Raw genomic sequence first — 27,122 nt, 5'->3', positions numbered from 1 at the left:
TTTGTAAATAAGAGCGCTGAGCTAGAGAATGTTTAAGTTCCCTCCACTTCTGATATTTTAGGATTCCGAGAAAGCAAATAGTAAAGAATATAGTGTGTGTGTACACACATACATATATTTTTAATTACTTGCAGGTTTTCTCCAACGGTGAGAAATAAGCTATCCGCTCAGGTGTCTCCTCTCTATGTTTTAACTGTCCGTCTGTCTCTCTGTCTCTTTTTTGTCTGGTTTTCCATTTGTCAATTTACCGACAATATACTGTCCATCTCTCAGATATCTGCAGCCAACCTCCAATAAAAATAATGACAGCCACCATTTACCGATCCCTACTATGTGTGAAACCAGTTTTAGACCATATTTCTAATCCTCTGAACAATGCTAAGAGGAAGGGTTTATACCTTAATTTAACAGAAGAGGAAACCCAGGCTTAGGGAAGTTAAATGACTGACCCACCCGAGGTCTCACAATGCAGGGTTTGACACATAAGAGGCCCCACATGAATATCTGCTGAATCAATGTTGAAAGAATTAGACCTCAAACCCAGGCCCGGCTCACTCCTAAGCCTCATGCTCTGTCCACACCTGGCACCACACCTCCCTCTGTGGCCCCCAAAGCCATCAAGTCCATCTATGAAAGTCAGCGAGTGCGTTTCTGAAAATGCCTCCGCCAAACAGACCAAACTCAAGATAGGGGAAGATGTCGTGTGTGTAGACCCCATTCTACATGATCATGTTCTGAAGACTCAAATCCAGAAACTGAATGGTCTGGCTTTTAAAGTTTGCATTTTAAACGACTATTACTTTTCAGAAATTTTTCTGCTGAAGGAACCAAGGTGGCAGCCAGCCAAAGCTATAGGCAGCATCCGATACAGAGAGAAATAGCTCAGAAATTTGATTAGTACTTTTCAAACGTGGTTGCGTTGGTTTGACGATGTGAAAACGTTCATCTAAGCACTTGAAAGCATTTTGTAAATAAGTATGGAATTTTTTAGAAAGGGCATGGGATCCATAAACCCTGGCCCCTGGGTTATTATTTTTGCTTTAAATAGTCAATTATTTAAAAAATGATTTAAATTTTATGTTTATATTTAAATGCATCAATTTAGATGCATTTTTAGATATAAAATTTCATGTTTATATCTAAATGCATCAATTTATACTCAGGGTTCTACATTTTACATTTACCTACGTATTTACTAGTTCCAGAGCTCTTCATTCCTTTATGTAGATCCAGATTTCCAACAGGTATCATTTTTCTCTTGCCTGAAGGACTCCCTCCATTTCTTCTTCTGCTCTGTTACTAGCTGACCGGGTTTAGACTAATCACTTGACTTTTCTGGGCTTCAGTTTCCTCAACTGAAATGTACAATTTGGATTATTATACTTTTTTAGATTCTTCAAGCTATAAAAACAGGAAGAAAATGTCTTTTTGCCTCCTCATTATTCTCATTCTTCCTGAGAGAAATGGGCATTGAGAAGTTAAGAATTCTGTTTAACATCACCCAATAATTTAGTGAGGCAATACAAATTAAAAGCAGATTTTAAAACTCTGGTGTCTCACCACCCTTCTTATGACATTAATCGTACACACCCTGTGCCTCATCTCATGACTTGGTTGTGTCCTCACATTCGTTCTGTGACCCATCTAGCACACCTTTAACACAGAGAATCAGTGCCCTCTGAAATGTGCACTTACCTTATCAGGCTGACTTTGGAGAGAAACTTCAGGGCCTCGTTGCCCGGCTCCCATTCCCCATGAGACTCTGACTGCTGCGTACGAGGAATCCTTCACTGGGCTCAGCGTCCGGGCTGGCAATTTTGGCTGCTAGAAATGAAGTCTACTTCCCTGAACATGTTACAGTTATGTACAGATGTGCTGCTGACACTGGGTTCATGAAGAGACATGCCTAATCTGGGACAGAGCATAGCCCAGCCACCCGAGGGACACTTTCCTCCCCCACCTCCCGATTCTGTCCCCATGCCACCCTGGATTGTGGTCACTATTTCCCAAGCTGTGTAACACTAAGGACACTCCCTTAAAGTCTTTGCATCTCTGTTTCCTCATCTTAAAAATAAGGATGTTATAATAGGTAGGCCCTTGCCAGGGATGACTATTCCATGATCCTAAACCTGATTAATCCCTTCCAGGCACACATGAAAGGATACTGGTAGGATACAGACACCCTTTCCTCTAGATGCACAATTTTAAAATACATGTTAATTTCAGAATAGCCTGACAGCAAATCCACCCTCCCCAGCGGTAAGCAGGACAGTGTTTAATTTGTGGTGAAATTGTACAAAGTTAATACGGTTCACTTATTGCCTTGATAAGGCACCAGACCAGGGATATTTTTAAATGAATTTTTTAATGTCAGAGCTTTTTCAATGAAAGGAAGTTCAGTCTGCAGAGACCGCCACCTTCAGGGGGATAATTTCCCCACATGTGCACTCAGCTGCGTGTTTGAACCACAGTGGGGTCTGCCCGACCTTCCTGCTCTAGAAGCCTGACCACTTCCATATCAGTCACCAGCACCCCTTCCTCAGGGGTCTGCAGGACACGCTGGTGGAAATCGCAAACACTTGGCGGCACAGACAGTGTGCCAGGCTCCCCTTGAAGATGTTGCCTTTATGAACTCATTTAATCCCCATAATCCATTACCCTGGGAGCTAAGTCCCGTTATTATCCCCACTTTTCAGGTAATGACTCTGGGACACAAAGAGGGTTGAGTAAGTGGCACAGCCAGGGTCAGGCAGAGTGAGGACGACCCTGGCAGCAGCTCCAGGCTCCCATACTGTTTCCTCGCGTCTCCCGGGTGGAAGCCAGCACACCTTCCCCTGAATGCCCGAGCACCTCCTGCTTGGCAGGGTGGTAATGGGCATGCGCATCTTGTCTCCACCCAGCCAGAACTCCTCGGGCAGCAGTCATTGTCCTTTCCAGACCCCCAAAGCCCCTCAAAAGTGGGTCGAATGAATGATCCCAACTCAAGTCTACGAGCCACGGGAACTTGTCCCACCCATCTTGCATTGCTTTGCTGCGTCTCCTCCATCCCATTCCTAGAACATCTAAGCTGCCAACCGCCTGTATCCTGGTGCCCCCGCCCGGGCCCTGGCCCACAGCAGACTTCAGTGTGTGCTTGTTGAATTGAGTCTTGGCGCACATTCCACTCAGGGGATTTCCAAGGGCTGCTAATGAGCTGACGCCAGAGTGAACAGAGGAGGGGTCGGCCAAAGCGGACCATGGGTGCTCAGGGACGCTACTGACGTAAGCCGATGCTTTGAAAATGCAGGTTTGGCTTCTCTTGTCTGACTGTGTTTCCAACCCAGCCAGACCAGCGATGGGCAAAGATCTGGTCCCCATTTTCATCTGCCCAGGTGGCCAGTGTCCCTGGGCTTCCCCCACACCTGCTCTTCACCTGGGCCACTAAGAAACAATCTCCTCAGGAGAACTCATCCCGCTTTTCCTGGTTGCTCCCTGAGGGCACCCAGGGATCTTTCATTTCTGAGATCCCCATTCTGAACAAAAAGTGTCATTTTCTTGCTTGAAGTGCGCTCCCTGCCTCTCCCTTCTCCTCTGCTATCAGAGGCGTGGAAACTTTGATGCCAGACATGAGTGTATGGAGCTGGGGCGGGGAGAGGGGAGAAAGCAGAAAGGAGGAAGGGCGTCTTACAAGGGGCACTTCTCAGGCTTGTAGACAGTTTGAACCAGAAGGGCTTCAGTGACCCCGAAATCCCTGGGCTCAGCAGAGGGGCCCCATCTGTGACAGCATCCCATGCTGAGGCCCGTCGGTGGCGCGGGTAAAGGGGACTTGCTGCTCGAAGCCACTGCCGATCGGGCCCCCTTTCCCTGAGTTCCTCATGGAGGCCCGGAGTGGGGTTGAAAACTGTAGCTCTCCACACCCGCACTTGCCTCTTTGCAGGTTCACAGATGGGAGGGCTGAGGCCCAGTGAGGGGACGCGCCCTGGGGGCAGACACTGGCCCATGCTATCACCACTTTGGCCACATCAGCCTGAGAGAAGTGTGGATGGATGCCTTGTCCTGAGACCCTAAGACCAGAGGTGTTTGTAAAAGGAAACTGTTCCCGCAGGAACCCCAAATTCCCGGGCACTTGTGCCAGTGGGTTAACCACAGGACAGGGCTCTGTTTCCACCTCAGGCGTGTCTTCCTCCTGTAACATACCGCTAGCCCTTCTGCAGACTTAGTTTTCATTCATCTTGTGCACTCCTGAGAACCCCAGCTGGCCGCCCCCATAAGAGACCAAAGCAGAGCGGAACATCCCTGAAGAGTCAAAAGGCAGCTCTAGTGTTGTGGGCTTTGGCCAATGGTCCAGCAGAGACCGCATTTTCCAACCCGGAAATGGGTTGACAGACCTGAAAGTCTTAATTGGACAGAATCTATGAAATCGGGACTAGAAAATCCAGGCTGTGTGCAGATGTGACCGGGTCCAGGTTGTGGACACCAGGCCCTGCCGTACCCTAAGGAGCTGTCTGGGGTGAGGGGGTAAGTGCCCTGCTCCCTCTCTTCCCCTCCTCCTCATGACCTCTCTAAACCTATCCCAAGGTCAAGTGAATGTCAATCTGTGCCCCGCCCTTGGCACGTGCTGCCCGTTTGGGACTTTAATCCTTCAAGAGAGCTCTCAAAGTGCATTTCCACCAATTGTTGCCCAGCAACATCAATCATCTCTTGCTCCATCCCACTCTGAGGGCCTTTAATCGCCGAGGGAAGGTCCTGCTCCCTTGAGGCTGTTGTGGCAACTTGAGGACTGGTAATGATGAGGCCGGTGGGACGTGCATTGACTCATTCAGTCCTCACGTGCACAGGGGACAATGGGTGTAGCCCTGGCCCAGAGCTCCCCGTGGAACACGCAACAGGCAGTCAGCAGAGCTCAAATGAATAGTTCTCTTCCCTTCTCCCTCCCCACACCCGTTTTATTTGGTTGGTTTATTTGGTTTTTGCCTTCTGGGGTGGTCTCGGCCGAGGGCTGGCTGAGTTCACACCAGTTTCGACTTGGATTCTCGCTCTCTGGGAGATGCTGAGAAGCCAGAACTCATCAACCTCCTATAACATTAGTCACATGAGCTGTTATCCCAGAGGCCAAAGGCTGGACTTTTATTGCCCTCCCAGGGAGCCATCCACCACCTCTAGCTTTTGCAGGAGAAAGCTTGAACCCCCTACAGTCGGACCTTTCCCTCCAGGCAGCTTTGAAACTTACTTGGTGTGGAGCGCAGGTGGTGGTGGGCTGGTAAACCAGCTCTCTCCTCCACAAGGAAAGCTCTGATTTAGAGCATCGGCCAAGCTCTGTGGTGTAAATACCGCCCCCCAACCTGGTCAATTTCAAGCTACCACGAGCAACATTTCTGAAAATATTTAACAGTCGCCCTCTTGAGCCACCACTGGCAAGCCCCAGCATCCTGCTGCCTGGAGGACCCTTCTTGGATAGTCATTAAGAGCAAATAGGCAGCATGCTCTCCCTCCAGGCTAAGAGGTGACAGTTCTCTTCCTACTTGTCCTGGACTCAAACCAGTTTGCAATGTGGCAGAATTAAAATGTGATTAAGGTCCAGTAGGGTTGCCAGATTTAGCAGATAAGAATACAGGATTCTTAATTTAGAATTTCAGATAAATAACAAACCACTTTAGTATAAGTATATCCCAAATATTGATTGGGACCTACTTATACTAAAATAGCTTTTTGTTGTTTATCTGAAATTCACATTTAACTGGGCAGGGTGGGATGGAGCAGGCTTGTGTTTCATCTGGCAGCCCTAGATCCTCAGACACATATAGGTGCCCAGAAAATTCTTGTGGGCTGATGCTGGTTTTGGGAGTGTGGCAGCAGTCTGGGGGCTGGAGATGTCCAAGACTGTTTATTCTTTCAACCTAGAAGCGTCGCAGTTACACTTCCTGCTTCAGCTTTCCCTCACTGTAGGGACTCTGGAAGCTAAAAGGTGCCCGAAGTCATTTAGTGCAACCTCTTCGCTTTACACATGAGGAAACTGAGGTCTAGAGAGGTGACTAGATCAAGGTTACTTAGCTAGTGGCAGCACTGATGCTAGAATCCTAATTCAAAACTCAGCGGGACTGTTTTTCCTTTCATCCTGCACATTCTATCCTGCACTCGTCTGAGAGTTAGTTTGGCTTAGTGGTCAGGAGTCGACTGTCCTCACACTGCCTGGGTTCAAATTCTGGCTCTGTTACTTGCTGCGTGACCTTGGTCCTTATCCCTTTCGGCCCTGTCTTCTCATCTTTAAAATGAGGATTAAATGAGCTAGTGTGTATAAAGTACTCAGAACAGTGCCCGGCATGCAGTGACCATCAATACACATACGCCACGGGCTTCCCTGGTGGCGCAGTGGTTAAGAATCCGTCTGCCAATGCAGGGGACACGGGTTCAAGCCCTGGTCCGGGAAGATCCCACATGCCGTGGAGCAACTAAACCTGTGTGCAACAACTACTGAGCCTACGCTCTAGAGTCCGCGAGCTACAGCTACTGAGCCCACGTGCCACAACTACTGAAGCCTGCGTGCCTAGAGCCCGTGCTCCGCAACAAGAGAAGCCACCGCAATCAGAAGCCCGTGCACCGCAACGAAGAGTAGCCCCTACTTGCCACAACTAGCGAAAGCCCGCGTGCAGCAATGAAGACCCAACGCAGCCAAAAATAAATAAATTAAATAAATAAATTAAACAAACAAACAAACAAAAAAAAACATATGCCAGTCCTGCAAACAGCCCCCTAGAAAAACCTCTTTCTGTTCCTTCCTGCAGCACCTCAAATTGCACCCACGTGCCAGGGCTCTTCGGGTCAGGCTGCATCTCCTGCATCTCCTGCCTCACTCTCCTGGCAGTCAGCTCCCCCTCTGTCCACCAGGGACCATAATCACCTACAAGGCAGGAATCAGCTCCCCTGCCTCCACCTGCAAGGCTCAAAGGCTCACTGCATTTAAAATTCAGCACAGAAGAACCTGTTAATAGCCCTTAGATTAAACCATAATCACACACTGCTTGGGCCACACTGGAGAGTCCTTGAAGGCCCTGATGGTGCCTTGAGCTCTCTCTCTGCTCTGAGGAAGGTAGTAGGGATGGCGGGGACAGGAGGAGCCTGGGTGGCAGGTCTTGGAGGTAGCAAGCTCTGGAGTCAGGCTGCCTGGGTTTAAATCTGCGCTTCACCATTTACTAGCTGCGGCCCCAACGTCTCCGGGCTTCGCTTTCCTTAAAATGGACCTGCTGATAGCCTCACTGCAAAAGGCTTGTGTACACCATCATGAAGCGCTGAATTCAGGTGCTGCCACGGACAGCAGTGGGACCTCGGGCAAGTTCATGTCTACGTGCCTCAGTGTCTCCATCTATAAAATGGGGGCATCCCTTTCTCACCGGGGGATTAAACGAGACAACCTTTGAAAAGCTCTTGGCACCAAGGAGGCACCCGGTAAACTCTCGAGACGGGGGGCATCCTTATCATTTCATGTCACTTGCCTGGCCAACTTTTGTCAACATTTACTTCCCCCTGGTAACTAGCATGGGAAATGAGACCCAAGCCCAATTAACTGCGACGACGGCAGAAATGAGCTTAGAAATCAAGCTTTTGTTTGTTCCTCTCTAACGTACCGGCATCACTTAGGACTTGAGCCCCATGAACCCGCCTCTTTTTGTCTGAGAGTTAGAAATAGTCTTGTTTGGGATGAAGGTTGTTTTTGTTTCATTTTGCTTTATAAACAGAAACACTCCCTGGTTTCTCTTCTGAAAGGCTGGGGAGGAAGCTGAGTCAGGTGGGGTGTGGTGAACATGAAATCGGTCACCCTTCCCTCGCCGTGGGTTTGGTGAACCCAGTCAACACACACTGACACACACACTGACACACACACTGCACACACACACTGCACAGCCACTGCCGCACTCAGGATTGCATTTTCTGCTCATATCTCTAATGGCACAAAGAAGCAACAGCATTCTCCTGGAATGCAGTACAGCACTGTGGAAAGAGCAAGGGCCCTGGGGTGGGGGCGGGTCCCAGACCCGGGGTGGAATTCCAGCCCCAGCGCTTGCTAACTGAGATGGTGACTGGGCAGGTCAGGAATTGGTGGAGCCCGGCTGTCATCCACGAGGTGGCATCCCTGCCTGTCCCAGAGGGTTACAGTAAGGCTTAGTGTTAATGGATGTAAAACTTGCAGAAAAGCACCATGGAATTGAAAGTATCCCAGTGACACTACGTTCTCTTCCCTTTCAGGATGATATCCCAGGTCCTGGGTTCTACAACGTCATTCACCAGTCGCCTGTGTTTGACAGTGTGTCGTTGTCTAGGAAAGGGACGTGTACTTTTCCCTCTATGGTGAGAACCCCTTCTCTGAACATTAACTGCTCGGTACTTTCCTTCATTCATTGCATAATCATACATTGGACAACTGGTCCCTTCTCTCCAAAGGCCCGTGGTTCTAATTAGGAGAGTAACTGCTTCCTCAAATTTCCTGCAGGTAAACTGGAGCCTATGTCTTTAAGGAATTTTTTTCCCCACTGCTAGTGTTGCCAGAGTGGGAAGAGAAGCTAGAAGAATATTCAGAACCTGATCATCCAAAACCAATGTTGTCAGTGTGGAATGGACTTACAGATGTTTTCTTGAGATTTTTAGGCAGACCAGGAAAAAAGTTATTATTATACATCTTGCCCTAATAGGACTTTTTACACTGCTTAATCTAATTGGGTTATTCGAGTTACTGAGAAATCTGATGGGACCAAAAAGAAAACAGGCAGCAGGCAGGTAATTTAGTGATATTCCTCTCCTCCCCATTTCTCTCCTTTGTAAGATGTGGGTCTTTATCTTTGTGGAAGGCTACAACCGTCAAGTAGCTAAACGAAGTTCCAATGTCTCTGACCAGACCTGGGCAAGGATAGTCTTTATTTGAACACCTCTCAGTTGCCAAGAAAAATAGATATAACAAGGAGAAAGGGTCAAAGTAGGGTAAGACTAGCTGAGGGAGGAAAGTGAAAAGGAAAGCAAACCCAAACTCCAGCATTAACAAAACACATATGCCGTCTGTCCCTTTAAAACTTATAATAATCTCTTGCAAAAATGTATTACGATACCTGACACTGGAATTGATTTTTTTAAAAAAAAAAACCACACACAAAGAGACCATTTAAGACACACTGAATGCAGCCACTTATTGGAATTCAAGCTTGGCAGGGTTGAATACTCAAGGAGAAAACCGACTTTGGAGTTAACTCCTTATTAACAAAGACGTTGAGGCTACACGTGCCCCCAGTGAGTTCACAGAATAACCACGCCTCTACTTCTCCTTCTGTCCCAAGCCCTGTGAGTAAAGAGACTCCAAAGCGATCTGCAGAAGAAGTGCCCCCTCCCAATGGCCTGGCACAGGAGACAGGACTTGAGACCCAATCTTGACTCAGCCGTGGGTTCTCGATGTGACCTCAAGCACGTCACCCTCTGTGTCCCAGTTGCCTCATCGAGTGGAGACTCCCTGGAGGCGATGGGCAAATTGACGTTGCAATGAGTAAAATAGACTTTGAAATTGCAGAGCATTATAAACATGTTGAATGTTACGATTGTCACCACCTGAGTCACAAACAAGACTTCCTGCAGCACCTAGGTTTTCTCTCTGAGACGTTGCCAAATAATGGCACTGCCCATCCCTGCCTGGTGCCAGAGAAGGCACTGAATCAGAGCACACCATCAGTTCCCTGCTAGGCTTTACATGTAGTAACTTTCCAAATGACGTGGCTGGGCCACCTGGAGAAGAAGGGGTCCAAGGGAAGCTCTGTGTGTGACAGGATCCTGTGTATGACAGGATCTAATCAGGTCTTTAAAAAATTCAGACCAAACCCAAAAGAAGGCAGAAGGTGAGTTGTTGAGGCTTCCTCTGCCCGCTGTGATGGATATGGGGGTTTCTATTTCTGTTTGTAAACACATAAGTTCCTATATCCTTGGGAAGGGACCTTAAGTGGTTGGTGGAAGTCTGTCAGGAGATCCCCACATCTCGCCTCGTTCCTTCCCAAACTGGACGAGAATTTCATTCCTCCTCCCCTTCTTTTGCTGCCTTTCACATTCAGTGCCTCTTGTTTCCGGATCCCAATTCCCTGAGGGAATTAAAAGTAGTCCCCATCAGAGAAACGTCTGCCTTACTGGAGCCAGCATGGCCAGCAGGAGCGTGTCTCTCTGGGTGAGGCTGACCAAGAGACTCTGGGGGTCAACACGCTTTAAAAACTTCCTGATGACTCTTGGAGCAACAGCGCCCAGCCTTTTGAGAGGACCTGTCATCCGCCTAAATTCAAATCATCTGAAGAGCGTCACGACGGTATTCCAAAGCTTTGCTCCAGAATTATTCACGGGACGGACTAGGAAGTTGAATGGGGCAGGTGGGAGGAGGCGTCCATGGCCTTTCTGTATTTGTGTGGTGGCAGCAGCGGCTCTGGAAGAGCTGGACAGAGGTTCATAAATGCCAGCATGTGGCCAAATTGGAGACCGGAGGCCTGGCAATGAAAAGAAAGCCAAGGGGCGGGGAGGGTTGTTGAGTGACCGTCAACTTCAACTAGACTCAGACTAATTCTACTGCAATGCTTTATGAAACTTTGCCTCAAATAGGAATTTTTTAGTACAGTTTTTCCCAAAGGGTATGTTAGTAGGTATCTTAAGCCAAAAGATTCTATGATGGAGAAAGGTTGGGGAAGGCTGTTTAAACAAAGCTAGACATGGGACTTCCCTTGTGGTCCAGTGGGTAAGACTCCGCACTCCCAATGCAGGGGGCCTGGGTTCAATCCCTGGTCCAGGAACTGGATCCCACGTGCATGCCGCAACTAAGGAGTCCACGTGCTGCAACTAAGAGCTTGCACACTGCAACTAAACATGCCACGACAAAGATCCTGCATGCTGCAACTAAGTCCCAGTGCAACTGAAATAAATAAATAAATAAATATTAAAAGAAAAAAAACCCCAAAGCTAGAGAGGTTTCTTTATTGCAGACCTTCCCAGAGCACTTACTACACCAACGTGTGTTATGAATCTTCAAAATGGGAACATGGTGTGAAACTTCTCAAATTTATTTGACCCTGGAACTCTCTCCCTGCTGCCGCTACCACCAACACAACCTTATCTCACAGACCTGGAAGGCCGAGGAACACACTTTGGGAACTAGCGCTTTAGAAGAACGCCCTCTGCCCACTCTGTTGGGTGACTCAGGATAGACACGCTACAAATGGCAGCACCAAGGAAGGTCTGACCTTGCCACCCTTCTTCTGTGGAAGTGAGAAGGAAAGAACAGAGGTGTGTCTGCCCCGTCGGGCACAGCAGATTTCGGGTAGTGATTCTTCCAGAGCTAAAACCTCCCACAGGCATTTATCAGCTGTTCGTCTTGTAGATGCAAACGCATTGCTGTGACTCCTCTCGGCTCATTCTTCTTCAGAATGGATATCTGATCCATATCCTCTCATGGAGGCGAGAATGTTGGTTCCAACACTTCGCTAGCTGAGGAAGTTCAGGGTCCTCATCTGTAAAGTGGGGATATTCATAATATCCTCGAGCCAGGGTTGTCATGAGGATCCAATGCAACGCCCCTGCAAAGTACTGGGTTAACTATTGCCCCAAATGCAAAGGTAAGGTGAGTCCAAGGCTGGGGTGACCTTACTTCTGGGAACATCAATGAATCCTTACAGTTAGGAGGAGGTGGAGCTGGGACTCGAACCCAGGTTAGACTCAGGACAGCTAAGACTCTGGAAAGAACACTCCTGCTTCTGGTGGCACATCCACCCACATTACTGGTGGTCCATGAACCAGATGGTGAGGACCATTGCCGTCACGTACAGAGTGAAGTCAGGCGAGGGGCTGATGCCTTCCCACACCTCCCCCACTGTCTGCGCTTGTTTATTGACCCCTGTCAAGTGGAGGAAACCCAGGGCAATGTTCTCAAGCTTTTACCCATAAAATAATGACATTTTTTTGTTGTTGTCTTATCAGACTTCAATACTTGCCATACTATCCCAGGGTAAGGTGATGTTATCGCCGAGTTTTTATGGCTTTTGTCCCTGTTCATTTGGCAAACATTGATTCTGTTTGTTTTTTTTTTTAACTGAAAATAGTTTATCATGGCTTCCTGGAAGGAGTAGGATTGGTTTCTGTTGAAACAGCAAAAATATCGTAGAGTTTTATGAAATCAGTGATTAGGTGGTGGATAGGAGGTGTGGGTGGGAGGCAAGCCCTATGGAGCCTTGTACCCTTAAGATGTTAGAAGCAAACTTGTTATTTAGGAAATTTGGATTATTTAAACTTAGAAACAAAAAGTGAGGGTTTTACTCAAAGGAAAACCAAGGTTGGAAGAAGCAAGTCTAAAGCGTCCCATCATATAAATCACCCACCAGCTGATGAGTCAAGTATAAGTGTCCTGAAATGAGATTGGGTGGAAATGCTTTTATGGAAGAATTATCTTTGCCAAGTCCCAAACATAAGATGAATAATTAGAGTTAGTTTACAGAAGTTAACACAGGTCTGAACTTGCATTTTCCAAGAGCAAATTCTCAAAGCCCAAGGTCATTTTATCATTGTTACCTGCCAGGGTTTCACCTTTTATAAAATGTGTTTAGACCTGGTGCTGGGCACCATCTTTTTGACATCGGCCCTTCGGAGCCATAAGATATGTGATGATGTGGATTCCCTTGACTTTCTCCTCACAGTGTGACCGACTGGATACCATCGTCTCTAAATACCCTGCAGCTAACGCGTACACTATACCATCACGTTTTGTTTCGAAGAAAGACTTCAGTAATTCCTGTTCCAGCATGTTCCAGTTGCCAAGCTTCGTGAAAGTTCTCAAATTTGAAACTCCCGCACCAAACCATTACAATGTAAGAACACTGCCTGTGCTTCTTAAATATATATTGAATTAATGGTTTGCTAAAATAAAAGAAAGGAAGGGGGGAGCTTTGGGGAATAGCATTTACTGCAATTGGTAAGCCAGTTAGCATTTGCTGACTACCCAATGGCTACGTGAGGCTGGGCAAAATTCTCACAGGGAATTTGCAGAAAAATGTGGGCAACACGGAGGTCAGTATAGAGCAGTGGGAAGACCACTGCCCCGGAAAATACTTACTGCAATTAGTCTTATCACATAAGTTTTCTGGGACGGTTTTCTCATCTGTAGCAATGATTATATTACGTACCACTTTATCTGCAGACACTATTATATTCTTTTTTTTTTTTTTATTTGCGGTACACGGGCCTCTCACTGTTGTGGCCTCTCCCGTTGTGGAGCAACAGGCTCCGGACGCGCAGGCTCAGCGGCCATGGCTCACGGGCCCAGCCGCTCCGCGGCATGTGGGATCTTCCCGGACCGGGGCACGAACCCGCGTCCCCTGCATCGGCAGGCGGACTCTCAACCACTGCGTCACCAGGGAAGCCCTGACACTATTTTATTCTTGCAGGGAAAATAAACTTCTGTCTTCCCATATCAGAAAATTGGATTTTTTTAACAGCAGTGGTTCACCATTTCCCCTCACTTTGTAGTGACTGAGGCAGAATGGTGTGGTTAACAGGTAAGGGACAGACTCAGGTTCAAATCTCGACTCTGCCATTTTCTAACTGTGTATGGCTTTGGGCAAGTCTCTTAACCTTTCAGGACTCAGTTTATTGATCTGCAAAGTGGGGTTATATGTCTACTCCATGGTGTTAATGTAAACATTAAATGAGATAGTCTAGGCTGAGTGCTTACCTAGCACAATATCTGGTGCACGAGGACTCTACAATACATGAAAACTGGTAGAACTGTCTTTAGGGAAGCCCCGTTACCTCTTGAGTTTCAATTGTAAAAGGGAATTAATTATACTTGCCCTATAGGGTTATCATAAGAAGCATATGAGACTACAAATATGAAAGCACTCTGAAATACCTAAGACATGAATTGTACATAAGGTAGTAATATTATTATACTATATTTAAGAATATTTTGGTCTTAGAATACTTCATTATAAATTTCCTTTTTCTTTTATAATATTTATAAATAATATTGATTTTTCTGACTGCAAAGACCCTGCCTACCTTCTATGATGAATCCAATCAATTATAACATGTTCAAAGCAATACAAGTGCCTGCTAGGCCAGCATGGTCCAAAAGGAATATCAGTATAACAGGAGCCACATACATCATTTAAGTTTTCCTAGTAGCTACATTTAAAGTAAAAAGAAACAGGTGAAATTAGTTTTAATTATAGATTCTATTTAACCCAATATATTCAAGATATGGCAAAATCTAATCAATGTAAAAATTATTAATTAGATGTTTTACATTCTTTCCCTCATATTAAGTCCTTAAAATTCAGTGTATATTTTATACTTGCAGCACATCTGAATGTGGACCAGCCGTGTTTGCAGAGCTCAATAGCTTCATGTGGCCAGTGGCTACTGTTTGGGGTTGTATAGCTCTAGATACTCTTCTCTTAGGGTAATCAGAGCCTGAAAATAAGAATGATGATGATATGATGAAGCACTTTTCACGGTCTATGTGCTGTTCTAAGAGTTGTGTACTCACTTATTTCATACTCACAAGAACCCAGGAAGTGGATTCTCTTATTCTCAATTTACAGAAGAGGAAGCTGAGGCTCAGAGAGGGGAAGGGACTTGCCCAAAGTTACCCAGCTTGAAGGGACTGTTCCCACATCGGTGAGCACGGGCAGGTGCCAAGGTATAAAGCTGGGGAGCGATCAGAGTCCCCATGTTCCAGCCCTGCCGGGCTTCCCTTCATAAATCCTGTGGCTGCTCTGTGCCAGACCAGTGATACAGCTTAGATCCCAGTGGGGAACTCAAGATGAGAACTAGGAGACAGACAAACAAAATATTTACTGTGTGGCCAGCTCTGAGGGAGACAAAGAGTTGGAGCCTGAGAAAGAGAGTATGTGTGGGGTGTGGAGGTTGGCAATACCATGTACTTTAGACTGGGTGGTCAGAGAAGGTCCTGAGACAAGGATTGAGGGAAGAGCCAGAGTTGGGGGAACAGCATGTGCAAAGGTCCTGGGACAGCAAACACCTTAGCCCATGGCGAACTGTAAGAAGGTAGCTAGAGGGAGTTCCCTGGTGGTCCAGTGGTTAGGACTCGGCGCTTTCACTGCCGTGGGCCCCTGTTCAATCCCTTGTCAGGGAACTAAGATCTTGTAAGACGTGTGACGCAGCCAAAAATAAACCAAAGTATCTAAAGTAGAATGAACTAGGGGGACTCGGGGGAGAGGGGACGAGGAGAGGCCAGACAGATAGGCAGGGACCAGTTCATGCAAGGCCCTAAAGGGAGGGAGTTCGAATTTTGTTCTCTGTGTGCTGGGAAGCCCTCCTTGAGGAGGATAGGAGGTGTGGAGTGATGTCTTCTGATGTACCTTTTAAAAAAGATCCCTCCAGTTGCTGTGTGGAGAATGGACTGCAGTGTGGGTTAAGGGTGGATTTTGAAAAAACAGTTAGGAAGCTGTCATGATAACAAAAGAGAGGTCGAGGTCTGGTCCAGGCAAGTGATAATGAATGTGCTTGGCCATTGCGCCGTCGCCATTCCTGAGAGAGGGCTGGGTTCCTTGGGAGACAGACACAAGTGCAGGCTGTCTCCGTGTGAGCGCCCGCTCTGCGTCCTCCTGGGGGCTGCTGAAGGGCACTGTGGTGTTAGTGCTTTGTGCCTTCACCTCCCCAGCCCACTGCTCCTTCACCCTGGCTTCCTATCTCCGAGGCCCAGCTCAGGTCCTGGCATGCAGTAATCATGCAATAAATGTTTATGACTCCAAAGGAATAACTTCCTTTGTTAATCAAGAAATGACCATTCCCCATGTCAGGACTCTGCCACCAGATCAATTTTAGTTTGCATGTTTTTTGTTCATTATTGTTTTAATGTGGCTCTGAAAATAATACATGCTCATCATAAAATATCTTCGAACATCACAGAAACCCATGAGCCAGAAAGTGGAAGTCCCTCATCATTCTGCTCTGCAAACAAACATCAAAAACCGGGGGGCAGGGCTTCCCTGGTGGCGCAGTGGTTGAGAGTCTGCCTGCCGATGCAGGGGGATACGGGTTCGTGCCCCGGTCCGGGAAGATCCCACATGCTGCGGAGCGGCTGGGCCCGTAAGCCATGGCTGCTGAGCCTGCGCGTCCGGAGCCTGTTGCTCCGCAACGGGAGAGGCCACAACAGTGAGAGGCCCGCGTACCGCAAAAAAAATTTAAAAAAAAACGGGGTCAATATCATTCGTATTCTCTTCCTCCAGTGGTCCTTCCCTTGGTTTTGGGATTATGCTGTCCACAGTATGCGTGCGTTTTCTACTCAATTATATCTGGGATTTGTTTTTGCCCATGGCAATACAATGAATCTGCTTCATTCTTTTTTAACCTGCCAGTGGAGCTGACTCTTCCTAGTCTAATGGTGAAATCTTCCAGCAACACCCACACTCAGTGTATACAAAAATGCCCCCTTTTTCTGTTGCTTTTCTGTCTGGGCGAGGAATAAAGCTGAAGTAGTGTTTTGTCTACAGGAGGCTTTTTTCAGACCTGGAGAACAATGGTTGAGTCAACTGGCGAGGAGCAGAAATGCGGTAATCCTGTTAGCCACACTGTGCTTTGAGGCTGTCAAGACCTCTCTACCTTTGCTTACTGGGATCCCCCGCTTCTCTGTTGGAAGCCTTTCCCTTGGTACCTGTTATTACTTCCTCTCTGGCGTCCTGGCTCTTCTCCCCGTGTCCAGTAATTAGCCTGGTCCACCTGATCTTTTTGTCTGCCCTCTCGGCAGGCAGTCTGGCCGTCAGGACCCTGGGAAAAGCGAAATTCCTCTGCCTTTGTCAACACAAAATCAAAATGCCATCTGCATTTCTCGAGAAACATTTTTTTTGACAAAGGAGTAGCACAGAAAATCAAGCATCCTGGCCTCAGCAAATAGTTTCACTCATTCAGTAAATATTCCAGCCATTGCAGGCACAATTTTTATTGCATCTTTTATCTAATGAATACAGGAGACTGACTGCAAATTAGCCTTTAAAATATTTATGATTCATCATAAGAATGATCTCAGGGTTCTTTTTTTTTTTTTCCAAAATTATTTTTAGCATTCTGAACTCACTGGACACTCTCTAATGTATATTGCCTGGGTCAACCAAAATTCTAAATTTCTGGTCAGCCCAGAAAAGTCAAGACAGTGCTTACAAATCTGATCATAATCTTTTTTTTTTTTTTTTGATCGTAATCTTAAGTTACACAATTTCTTTGTGTGTCCTAAATCCCACATGTATTGAAGGATTATCTGAGCAGTGAGGAATCAGGGTGGGGATATGTAGGACTAAGTGTTCTGAAAAGAATGAAAATCGTAGAAAACATGATGAAAATAATTTGCCTATGTAATGTTACACACTTTTTAGAAAAACAGATGATTTGTGTTGACCGACTGTCCCCTACCCCCAACCCAACAGCACTCTGCCTCAAGTGGAGCAGGGATTATCTGATCCATTATACAGATGAGAAAACTCAAATTCAGAGAAATTAATCCGTTTGAGCAGGATACGCTGCCCTGTGTGCGGGGAGCGAGCCTGGAAGCCAGGGCCGCCGGCTGGTTCAGGCCACCGTCCTCCGTGTTGTGTTGGGTCCCCAGACACTGGCTAGCGATGACAAGCTCTTCCGCCAGTCCAGCTGCGGTGAAGGGGAAGGCATAGCCAGTGTGACGTTTTCCACTCACGTGCGCTCATTTTCTGAAGACAGGTTTAAATTTGTTTGTTTTTTTAACCCCAAAGTGCCCCTCGTCCAGACACAACAACGACAAAGAAAGGCAAGACACTGAGCACACCGTGCTTATTTTCTCCCCCAGGCCTCTGTCTCTTGCTGCAAACAGGCAAACAACGTTTGTGCCCGAGCCGGGTTCATGTCCAAAACCCAGAGAGGACTTTTCACTATTACTAAAACAGGACCTGCCCCAGGTAAGCAGCTGCCTCGCACTGGCCTTGACTTAAGTCTTCCTGTACCAGATCTGATCAGCAGGGCACTTCTCAGGGAGTCTCTCTGGAAGGAGTTAGGCATTGAGGGAAGAGGGGGTGCAGGCAGGTATTGTACAAAGAGGAGAAGCCTGGCTCCCCATTCGGGGGAAGAACGGCGGCTCTGGAAATGGACCCCAGGGCGGCCTATCACGGCGGCCTGCCTTCCAGACCCAGAGCACCTGCTTTGGGCAGCCAGCTGGGGAGGGGCTTCTCATGCCAGAAGTGTGCCCATGCGCATACCCCAGGTGCCCTCCCAGGCGCTGGGGGGAGGTGGGGCACACAATACGCTCTGATCCTTGGACACTCGGCTGCAATATTCCTCTCCTCCCATGTCTACAAAGCGGCTTCATCATCTATCATCAAATGATGCGAAATAGCTCTGTTTACAGAGCGCCTACTCAGTGCTACGTTTTTCCACGCGGTCCTCACACATCTGTCCTCATAGGGCCACTCTTAGTCCTGTGTTTCAGGTGAGGAAATGGAGGTCCAGAGAGTTGAAGCAACTTGCTCAGCATCACACAGCTAATAAATGGCCGGCCTAAGCCCAGAGGTGTCTGACTGAGGAACCTCTTAACCCTGTCATCCCAGTGTGACTTCTGAAGCCTCCAGGATTCAGGAACACACAAGGGCTCACCTGCAGATGTTTTCCCTGCTGGGCTGGGGAAAGGCATTGCACCTGTTCTGTGCCCTCAGACCTCCTCCCCACCCCAGCCTTAGTGAAAATTTTCCAGAGGGGTCTGGTGACATAGCAGTCCATACTCCAGGACCACTGGTTAGACTAGACCTTCCCAAACAGGTCCAGAAGACCCCCGAGGGAGCTCTGGGCCCCAGAGCCCAGAGGAGGAGCAGGGAGGGTTTACCTCTGCAAATAATGCTTCTCGGATGGGGGTGTGGGCAAAATCGCAGCGCATGTCAGATTTCAGCAAATCCAGATTAAAGTTGAGATCAGCCTGAGGCTGAATAACAAAACCAGCCCTAATTGGGAGGCTAAGCCTGGCTAAAGCTCCCTGCCTTGCATCACCACGGGCAAAACCCCACCTTGTTTGTTTATACAGGAGAATAAAGCCAGCATCCCTGGGGTTTGGCCAGAGGTTCCACCAGAGAGCCCCTGGGAAGTGGGCAGCTCCTCCCTCTGGGAGGGTCCCGAGGGGCCCCTTGTAACACAGCAGGAAGGGGAGAGGTGGGCACCAGCATGTTTTAAGCTCCTACTGTGTGCCAGGAGCTTTCAAAACCCCGTGGAGGGTTGCCTGGCACATATGTGCTCCGAGAGCGGGGGTTATTATTAATATTATTATATCCCCACTTTACAGGCAAAAATGATATATAGAAAACAGGTGACTAGTCCAGGGTCCCACTGCTGGATTTGAATCCAGCTCGATGCCTGGTGCCTTCAGGACTCTCCCCGCATCCCCCACATTTGCCAGGGGCCACAGCCCGGGGAATCTGCTTCTCTGAGAGAAACAATCTGCTTTGACCTCTCAGAAAAACGCTGTGGTTTCTGCTTCTCCCCCTTGTGGGAAGAAACCAGATGTGGAGCCATGATTGGCATCCCTGCTGGGTTCCGCCCACCCGGAGTGCCCAGGCTCAGGGGCTGAGGGCCGGGTCTGGTCTGCCTTCAGTTCTGAGCAAAATGCTCACCTTTACACGTTGGCTGGTTGGATTTTCTACAGTCTGGCTGCATCAAACACAAGGCCAAGCACTTCCCCAACATCCTTCTCTCTATTTCCTTAAACACAAAAAAGTTATTAGATCATGGGGAAACAACTATGGTAAAGTGTCACTTGAAAAATGTGGGTGACACGATCGAATCCACTCTGTGGGCCCAACACCATGAGACAGTGTCCAGTGCACGATGGAAAGACCAGGGTAAATACAGCAGAGAGTTCAACCCTGGTTTATTCTGGGCCTTGAGAGCATGAATGCCTTTCCCCCTTGCTTCTGCTTTTTAACATTTTATAATCAAGCGTTGCTTTAAACTATTTTTTTTGGTAGGGGGAATAAAAATAAAAACTAAATAGATGTATATGTAAAAAACCCAGAAAGATAATTTTAGAGATATATACCAGTATTATAAATGCTGCTAACTGGACATCTGTTTTTTTTTTTTTAACTTTAGCGTATATTGGGACCATCTTTTCATGTTATTAAAAATCCTCCTAGAACATCTTCTGTTAATGGATGCATAGTATTCCATTATCTGGTGGTACCATCAGTTAAGGAACAAATGCCCTCTTGCTGGCATTTAGGTTGTTTTAAATGGATCACTCATATAAATAGAGTGGGAGCAAACATCCTTATAGCTCACAACTTGTGTACAATCAAGATTACCTCCTTACCTAAATTGCCTAATGTGAAATTGCTAAGTCGAAAGGTATGTAAAATATTTAAGGTTTTTGATATTTGTGACCAAATTGCCCTTCAGCACAGAGATAATTTATCCTCCTGCTTCTATGAGAAATATGCTTTCCCTCACCTTTGCCATCAATGAGTATTACCATTTCAATAAAATCTTGCTAATATGTCCCATATTGTTGTTTTCAGTGCTTTTGCAATGAAAAAGTCGATTTTATTTTTTTAAAAATTAACTTTACAGTGGTTAGAAAATTTGAAATATTTTTCCCACCCACAATGCCACCATTAATATAGTTTTTCCCACTTTTCTGGGTTCCCACCTATTTTTACTCACATGTATCCATTTGCACACTGACTTCATAGTGTATACAGTATAGACTGTTAGGCTTTATTTTACTTTTCTCACTCACCTTTATTTTTGAGAACATTGCCATAGGCTTCATGGCCTTTGCATTTACCACCCTCAGGGCTGATATTCCACCACATTAGGCTGTTTTCCCATAACTGTGCCCTTGTACTTGGACCTTTGGGCTATTCATCGTTTCTCACACTGTAGCTACTGCTGTTGTGTACATCTTTAGGCTTAGAGCTTTTCCATTATGTTGAATAATTTCCTTAACTTCCAAGTAATAGGAAGCCAGGGTCAAAGTGTGCAGCATCTTGAAGGCCTTTGCCTAGTACTGCCGCTTTGCACCCCAAAATGCCTGCCCCCATTTACAGGGTTACTTGCTCTTTAGGGTGAGACTGCTCCCTCTTTACCCCAGCTCAGATCATTCTCTTCTTCCTTAAAGCTTTGTGCACAGCCAAATTACTTATATTCTGACAGTTTCTTGAGACAAGGCATGGTGGGGAAGCATGGACCTTGGAGAAAGGTGGGTCTGGGTCCACATAGTAGGTGCTCAATAAATATTTGTTGATTACATAATAGTTACTGAGCAGCTACCATGTGCCAGGAACCTAAAATGTTCTTTTTCTACCATAGCCTCCCAGTTGTTGGAAGAATTATTATCCTTAGTTTATGGAGGAGGAAGCTGGGCTTAGGCCCTGGTTAGATGAATGTCCTTTGGCAAATTACTGAGTATCTCTGAGCCTATTTCCTCATGTTTAGAATGGAGGTGCTAATACGCACCTTGCAGGGCTGCCGTGAGGATTAAATGAGCCACATATGTGATGCACGGACACATGTTCTCTAAACGGTGAGCGTTATTTTCAGTTATTCCAGGCCCCTTCTACTTGACCATCCTGGAGTGATACTGCCTTATAGTCATTAAATGTATTCTTACTGCTTTTTATTTTTTTGAGAGAAGCTCTTTATTCTGTTTTAAAATTTCTTTCTGCTCAGGGCATTATAATGTCAACGAATCCCTTGTGAAGCAGTCGCCGAAGATATTAATGTCTTGTTTTAAATCAAAAACTGGCCGTGGATTAAAACTGATGTCGACAGGCCCAGGACCCGGTTATTACAACCCAGGAGGTCACATCGAAGTTCAAAAAAAGACTCTTATCCCGTGAGTCCTGATCATCCTGATATTTCTTCTGAAAGGTATTCTGGGGAAGGACCCGAACCTGGGGAGAAAAGGAAGGGGTGTCACAGCTTGGCAGACACAGGCCGAGTTGCTCTCCTGGGGCCCTTGCTGACACATAGCAGGTGCTCAAGAAATACTTGTTGAATACATAGAATTTACTGAGTAACTCTTGTATGCCAGGAACTTAACATCTTCTTCAATGATCATAACAACTCCATTGTAGGGATGATTATTCTTACTTCATAGAGGAGGAAGCCAGGCCTCAGCGAGGCTGAAAGACTTGCGTAAGTCCACACAGCTAACTTGAGATGCACCTGGGACTCAGGCTTAGGACTGTTTGCATCTTCCAACATTCCCCATGATGCTGTACTCTCCTGGTGCTGGTATTCTTCTATCTTTATAATATAAAATCTCCACTGGGGTGGCAGGATATACGAAAGCGGTGAAACTCTCATAGCTTTCTACTGATAGGTTAACAGCCTAGACTTTGGAGTTGGTCAGCCCTGCTAGATTTGAACGTCAGCTCTGCTATATTCATGCTGTGTGACCGTCAGCACTGTGCTAACCCCTCTGAGCCTGTATGCCCTCGATTGTAAAGTGGGGATAATTTATCCGAACGTTGCTTTCTGATTTAAAAAATATATTTGATATAGTAGGTACAAATAGTGAGTCAATAACACAAATTTTAAAAGACAGGGATTTGTGTTACTGTTTTTAATCTCCTGTACACTTGATGTTACTTTCACCTCAGAGGCTCAAAAATTCACGGGGCTTAATATTCCTCAAATGGGTCTAGAACTTCTAGAGCTAAGTGCCGTGAAGGTCAGCCGTCCTGTCACTCTCAACAGGATTGGCTGTTGTGAGGGCGGACCAGCAGGGCTGGGACCAAGGGTATAGCCACCTGGGGGCCTCCAGAGAGGTCACCTGGGAGCCTCCAGGGAGGTCAGGCAGCTGGCTGGGCGCAGAGCCACAGGGGGTCAGGAGGCTGGGTGGCCCGGGGAGGCTGGCAAACTGGGTCTACTCGGACCATGAGCCCAGGGCAAGGGGTCAGGGGTAAGGGAGAGGAGCAAGACATGAGCCTGCTGAGTCCAACCCAGGACCTGGGGAAGGGATTCAGACCTCAGATGGAGTCCACCAGCTGAGTCCCTTCTGCCCTTCGGATCTGGGGTTCTGCAGGCTGACCTTTCATAGGCTGCAGGACTCGGGACCGGGGCGGGAAAGTCTCCAGGAACAGGCTCTCTCCAAACGTCAGGGACTTCCTGCCTCTGGGTTGGATTGGGCACCACTACACACAACCTTTCCCTATGCTGCCCCCAAATGGAGTGGGAGAGAGGATGGGCTTTGGGGTTAGCAGACCTGAGTGAGAATCACAGCTCTGTCTCTAGCAGAGACTTCTCCTCCCTGAGCCTCCATGTTTCCATGTATTAAGTGGAGATAAGAACCTTATCTCATGGGGGTTCTGTGAGGATTAGATGAGAAAGTGCTTGAAAATAGCTCTCACTCTTCTTATTACAGCAGCTATTATTCTATATCCTAGAGAGGCTATGTGACGATAGAGGATGCAGCTGTTTGAGGCATGGAGGCTCAAGCCCCCACCCTGACTCTGGAAGCTTCTTCAGGGAAACGATGAGAGGAGGGTGAGGGGCACTCGGTGTTTAACCGCCTTCCCCAGAGCGGTGTCATTTGGCCTGCGTCCGAGTTTGGATGAGTGGTTTGAAATAGCCTCATTTTATGGCCTTCGCATCCGTCAGTCAGCAGGCCCTGGAGGTTTCTGGTGCTGTGCTGAGGGCTATGGGGGAGCTCACATGGACAGAGCACCATCCATACCTTCAGGCTCCCCTGGCAACAACTCCAGAGCAAGGCAGAGGAACGTGCCACAAAACGCCGGATCGTTTTGGGCCCCAAGGTTGCATGACCACACTCCCCCACCAAGGGCGCCAGCTTTCTGATGGGAGCAGTGCAGTAGTGCTGGTGTGTCTGGGGGTATCTGGGGCGCACTGGCTCTCTGTGATGCTTCGTGAATGGTGGCTCCTGGGTTAATAAACCCAGGAAGCACTGCATACAATCCCTCTGCCCCCGGGTGCATCACAGTATACATGAGCTTATTAAAGGCTCTGAGAAGGTCCGCAGTAAAGAGACCTGTCAAACCCAGTGTCTCTTAAACTTGGGCTCACCCTGGTGAGTGGACAGTGCCCCAGCCTCCACGGCAGGCTCTGTGGTCTGGGGCTGCTCTCAGCGCCTCCCTGAGCCTTTGTTTCTCCATTTGTGAAAAGAGGGGAAATCTTTCCATTTCTCACACTCTGTGACCCCAGCTTTGCTCACCATGTCACTTCGGAGAGCATACGGAGGCAGTGAACATGGGGGCACGCAGGACCCACAGAGGAAGTCCAGTATATATTGTTGAGTTGGCATGGAAAGGGTGAGGTTGAGAAATCTGTAATTTCATTTAAAAGCAAAGAGATAAAACTAAAGTGTGCTGTTGGTTATTCCAAAGTAGCATCCATCTGTTTATGTGGGACGATGGAGAAAGGGATGTGACACAAAGAAGAGAAACAGCGAATGTGGTAGTATTGAAGGAGTATCCAAACTCCAGTCTCTCAAATTCAAATTCTGTTTCCTTTCCTGTGACCCTGGAGGGAGGAGAGGGGCAGGAGCACCTGAGGGCCCATCCTGGGGTTGTCAGGCCCCGGAAAAGGTGTGCGTTGTTTCCTCCCCATCGATGTGTTGAGACTCTGTCTACATCAAGCCTAATCATACTCAGATCTCCGGGGGCTGCATGGGGCAGTGGTGGAGAATCTGAGAATCATCACAGTGTTTCTTTTGTGGAAGCACGGGCCGCCCAGGCGTCACACGCATGTGACAGGATGTGAGGCCTGCCCTTGTTTCTCTTGCTTGGAAGTGTGTGGCTCCCCATTCACGGGTGGGGCTCCAGTTTGCAAAGATGGTATTTCGGCTCTGCTTTCTTCAGGATGCAGGGAGAACGGGGGAGATGTTAATTCTCGCTGGGGTCACTGGTGCCGTGTTACCGACCCCTGCTGGCCTCCTGAGCTGGGAACCGGCTGCAGAGGCCGTGGCACCGAGGGCATAAGCACAGGAAGGGAGTCGTCAGGCCGCTGAAACTCCCGCCTTCCCCCCTCACCAGCCCTGGGAGGCTGGGGGTAGGGGTGGGGGGGGGTGTCACTTAACTCCCTGGGAATTCAAATTCATCCTCTGTGAGTTGGGGCAAGCACACTTTACAACACGCTTGCAAGGATAAAAAAAGATGACTCACATAACTGGCAAATTGTAAACTTCTGATGTGCGTGATTTGTACTTTCATCGAAACGTGTGAGCAAGCCCTCTGCACTCACCCGATGTTTCTTGAGTGGCCCTGCGGCACAGATGCGGTGAGGGGCTGTAGGGTCGTTGGCGTGGCCGTTTCTGGGCTCCTCGGCTGAAGAACGCATCACAGAGTGTCTTTGTTATGGCCACGTTGCTGACTCGAAAGCTAAGAGGATTTACCAGCTTCCGGGGGTCTCTGGAGGAGGCTATCAGCCGGGGTTTCACTTCTGTAGGTCTCCAGCATCCGTCACAGTGCTGACTCAACGGATCAGGGTGAGTCAGGGGGAGGGCTTTTGGAGATCAGAATACTTCCTCCTAGGCGCTGCCTTCCGACTCACGCCAGGAGGGAGGTGAAACACCCACTGACATCTTTCTAACCCTTGATCTGCTTCCTGGAGTTTTTAAACCACTGGTTTTGCTCAGACACGCTGTCCTGTCACAGCCAGAGCCCCATCGGCCCCACTCCAATTTGGGTAATTACGTTGGACCCACCTAAAGTTCCCCTGGGATTTTCAATTAGATATGGGATGCTTCTTCCCAAGCAGCTGTAATCTGTCACCCACTCCCCTGTTAAACAGATACCGCATTCCACCCCAGAGGCAATCGGCTGCCCTTTAATGATGAGAAAAAAATTGCCCCTTTATCCCTCCCAACCCTGGGAATCCCTGAGGCAGAGTGAATCTGTGCCTGGGAGTGTCCCGAGGGTCTCGGATGCCCTCCCCAGGTGACCTGCTGAGTCCTCTGAGACATTCATTATTCTTTGGTGATTTGCAAACAGCTCACACTGGAAGCTGCAAACACAACTTAATCCAGTTGTGGCCAAGTCAGAGCCTTTGACAGATGTTTTTTTCCACGGGGCAGGACCAGGTTGGCTTTTAAAACTGGGCGATGAGGCTCATAAAAATCCCTGGTTACAATGCACTGTGGCTGCCCCGGGTTTGATTCAGTCTGACCTCAGTGATTTACCCAGCCCCATGAGGACATGGAAGGACCATCCCCGGGTGGTGATAAAACTGTCAGGTGGGGTTCAGATGCCTGGGCTCCCCTACTTGCTTCAACCCCTCTCCTCCTCTCTGCAGTTAGGCAAATGTCCTTGGGAATAGGGACCAGGGCCTCAGTGATGGATAAGACACCATCCCCTGCATTAAAGAGCTAGACAAGTAAACAGCATAGAAAAGTAATGTGTTTTGTGCAGAGAAGAGAAGAATGGCTACAGTGTATTGAGGGGCCAGCTTCCAGCCCTCAGAGTTTTCACAGACTTCCTACAGCTTCATCTTCCAACTCTCCCACGGGTCAGGATTGTTACATAGAGTTTACAGGGGATGCAGACTCTCCCCGGTGGTAGAGCAGAGGGTGGAATTCAGGTCCACCTGACTCCAAAACCCATGCTCCTCTATGGAGCCCAGGAAGGGAGGCGGGGAAGGGGAAGGATTGTGGCCCGGGGAGTTTCCCTGGAGGAGGTGAGAAGCAAAGAGGGAATCAGAGTTGGCAGGGAAAGGAGGTGCTCCTGGCAGAAGGAACAAAGGCAAAGGCATGGAGTCGTTGGACAACGCTGTGCTGGGTATTTCTGGTCATTTTTTTTTCTTTTGGCCGCACAGGGTAGCTTACGGGATCTTAGTTCCCCCACCAGGGATCGAACCTGGGCCCACAGCAGTGAAAGCATGGAGTCCTAACCACTGGACCACCAGGGAAGTCCCTGTGCTGGGTGTTTCTGGGAGGTGACCTGGGAGTTAGGCTTCACTGAGAGGCCACTGGTAGTTTTCCTTTAGCTCCTCCTCAGGGCCTGTAACGGGGGTTGGTCGGAAACCCAAGCGAACAGCCCAGAATTCACGGGTGGAAGGAGGCTTGAAGGCGGTCCAGGGGCTTAGCCTCTGGCTCCTTGTGCCCCAGTCCCGGCCCCACGGAGCACAGCTTGTCCCTCTTCCAGGCTTTTGCCCCTGCTGTTTCC

The 27,122-nt window shown here is 47.9% G+C and overlaps 1 protein-coding gene across 1 annotated transcript in view; it reads left to right on the top strand.

Moving 5' to 3' along the window:
* The window catches only part of STPG1 (sperm tail PG-rich repeat containing 1), a 51,058-nt gene that overhangs the window by 18,866 nt on the left and 5,070 nt on the right, over positions 1 to 27,122 (top strand). The window contains exons 5-8 of the mRNA XM_059998795.1: positions 8,221 to 8,322; positions 12,672 to 12,842; positions 17,810 to 17,918; positions 21,670 to 21,835. Of these exons, the coding sequence (XP_059854778.1) occupies positions 8,221 to 8,322; positions 12,672 to 12,842; positions 17,810 to 17,918; positions 21,670 to 21,835 (548 nt within the window). The remainder of the gene's footprint in view (positions 1 to 8,220; positions 8,323 to 12,671; positions 12,843 to 17,809; positions 17,919 to 21,669; positions 21,836 to 27,122) is intronic.

Source organism: Delphinus delphis, chromosome 1 (assembly GCF_949987515.2).
Source record: "Delphinus delphis chromosome 1, mDelDel1.2, whole genome shotgun sequence".
NCBI classification, from domain to species: Eukaryota; Metazoa; Chordata; class Mammalia; order Artiodactyla; family Delphinidae; genus Delphinus; species Delphinus delphis.
This window is presented reverse-complemented; position numbering and strand designations above follow the sequence as displayed.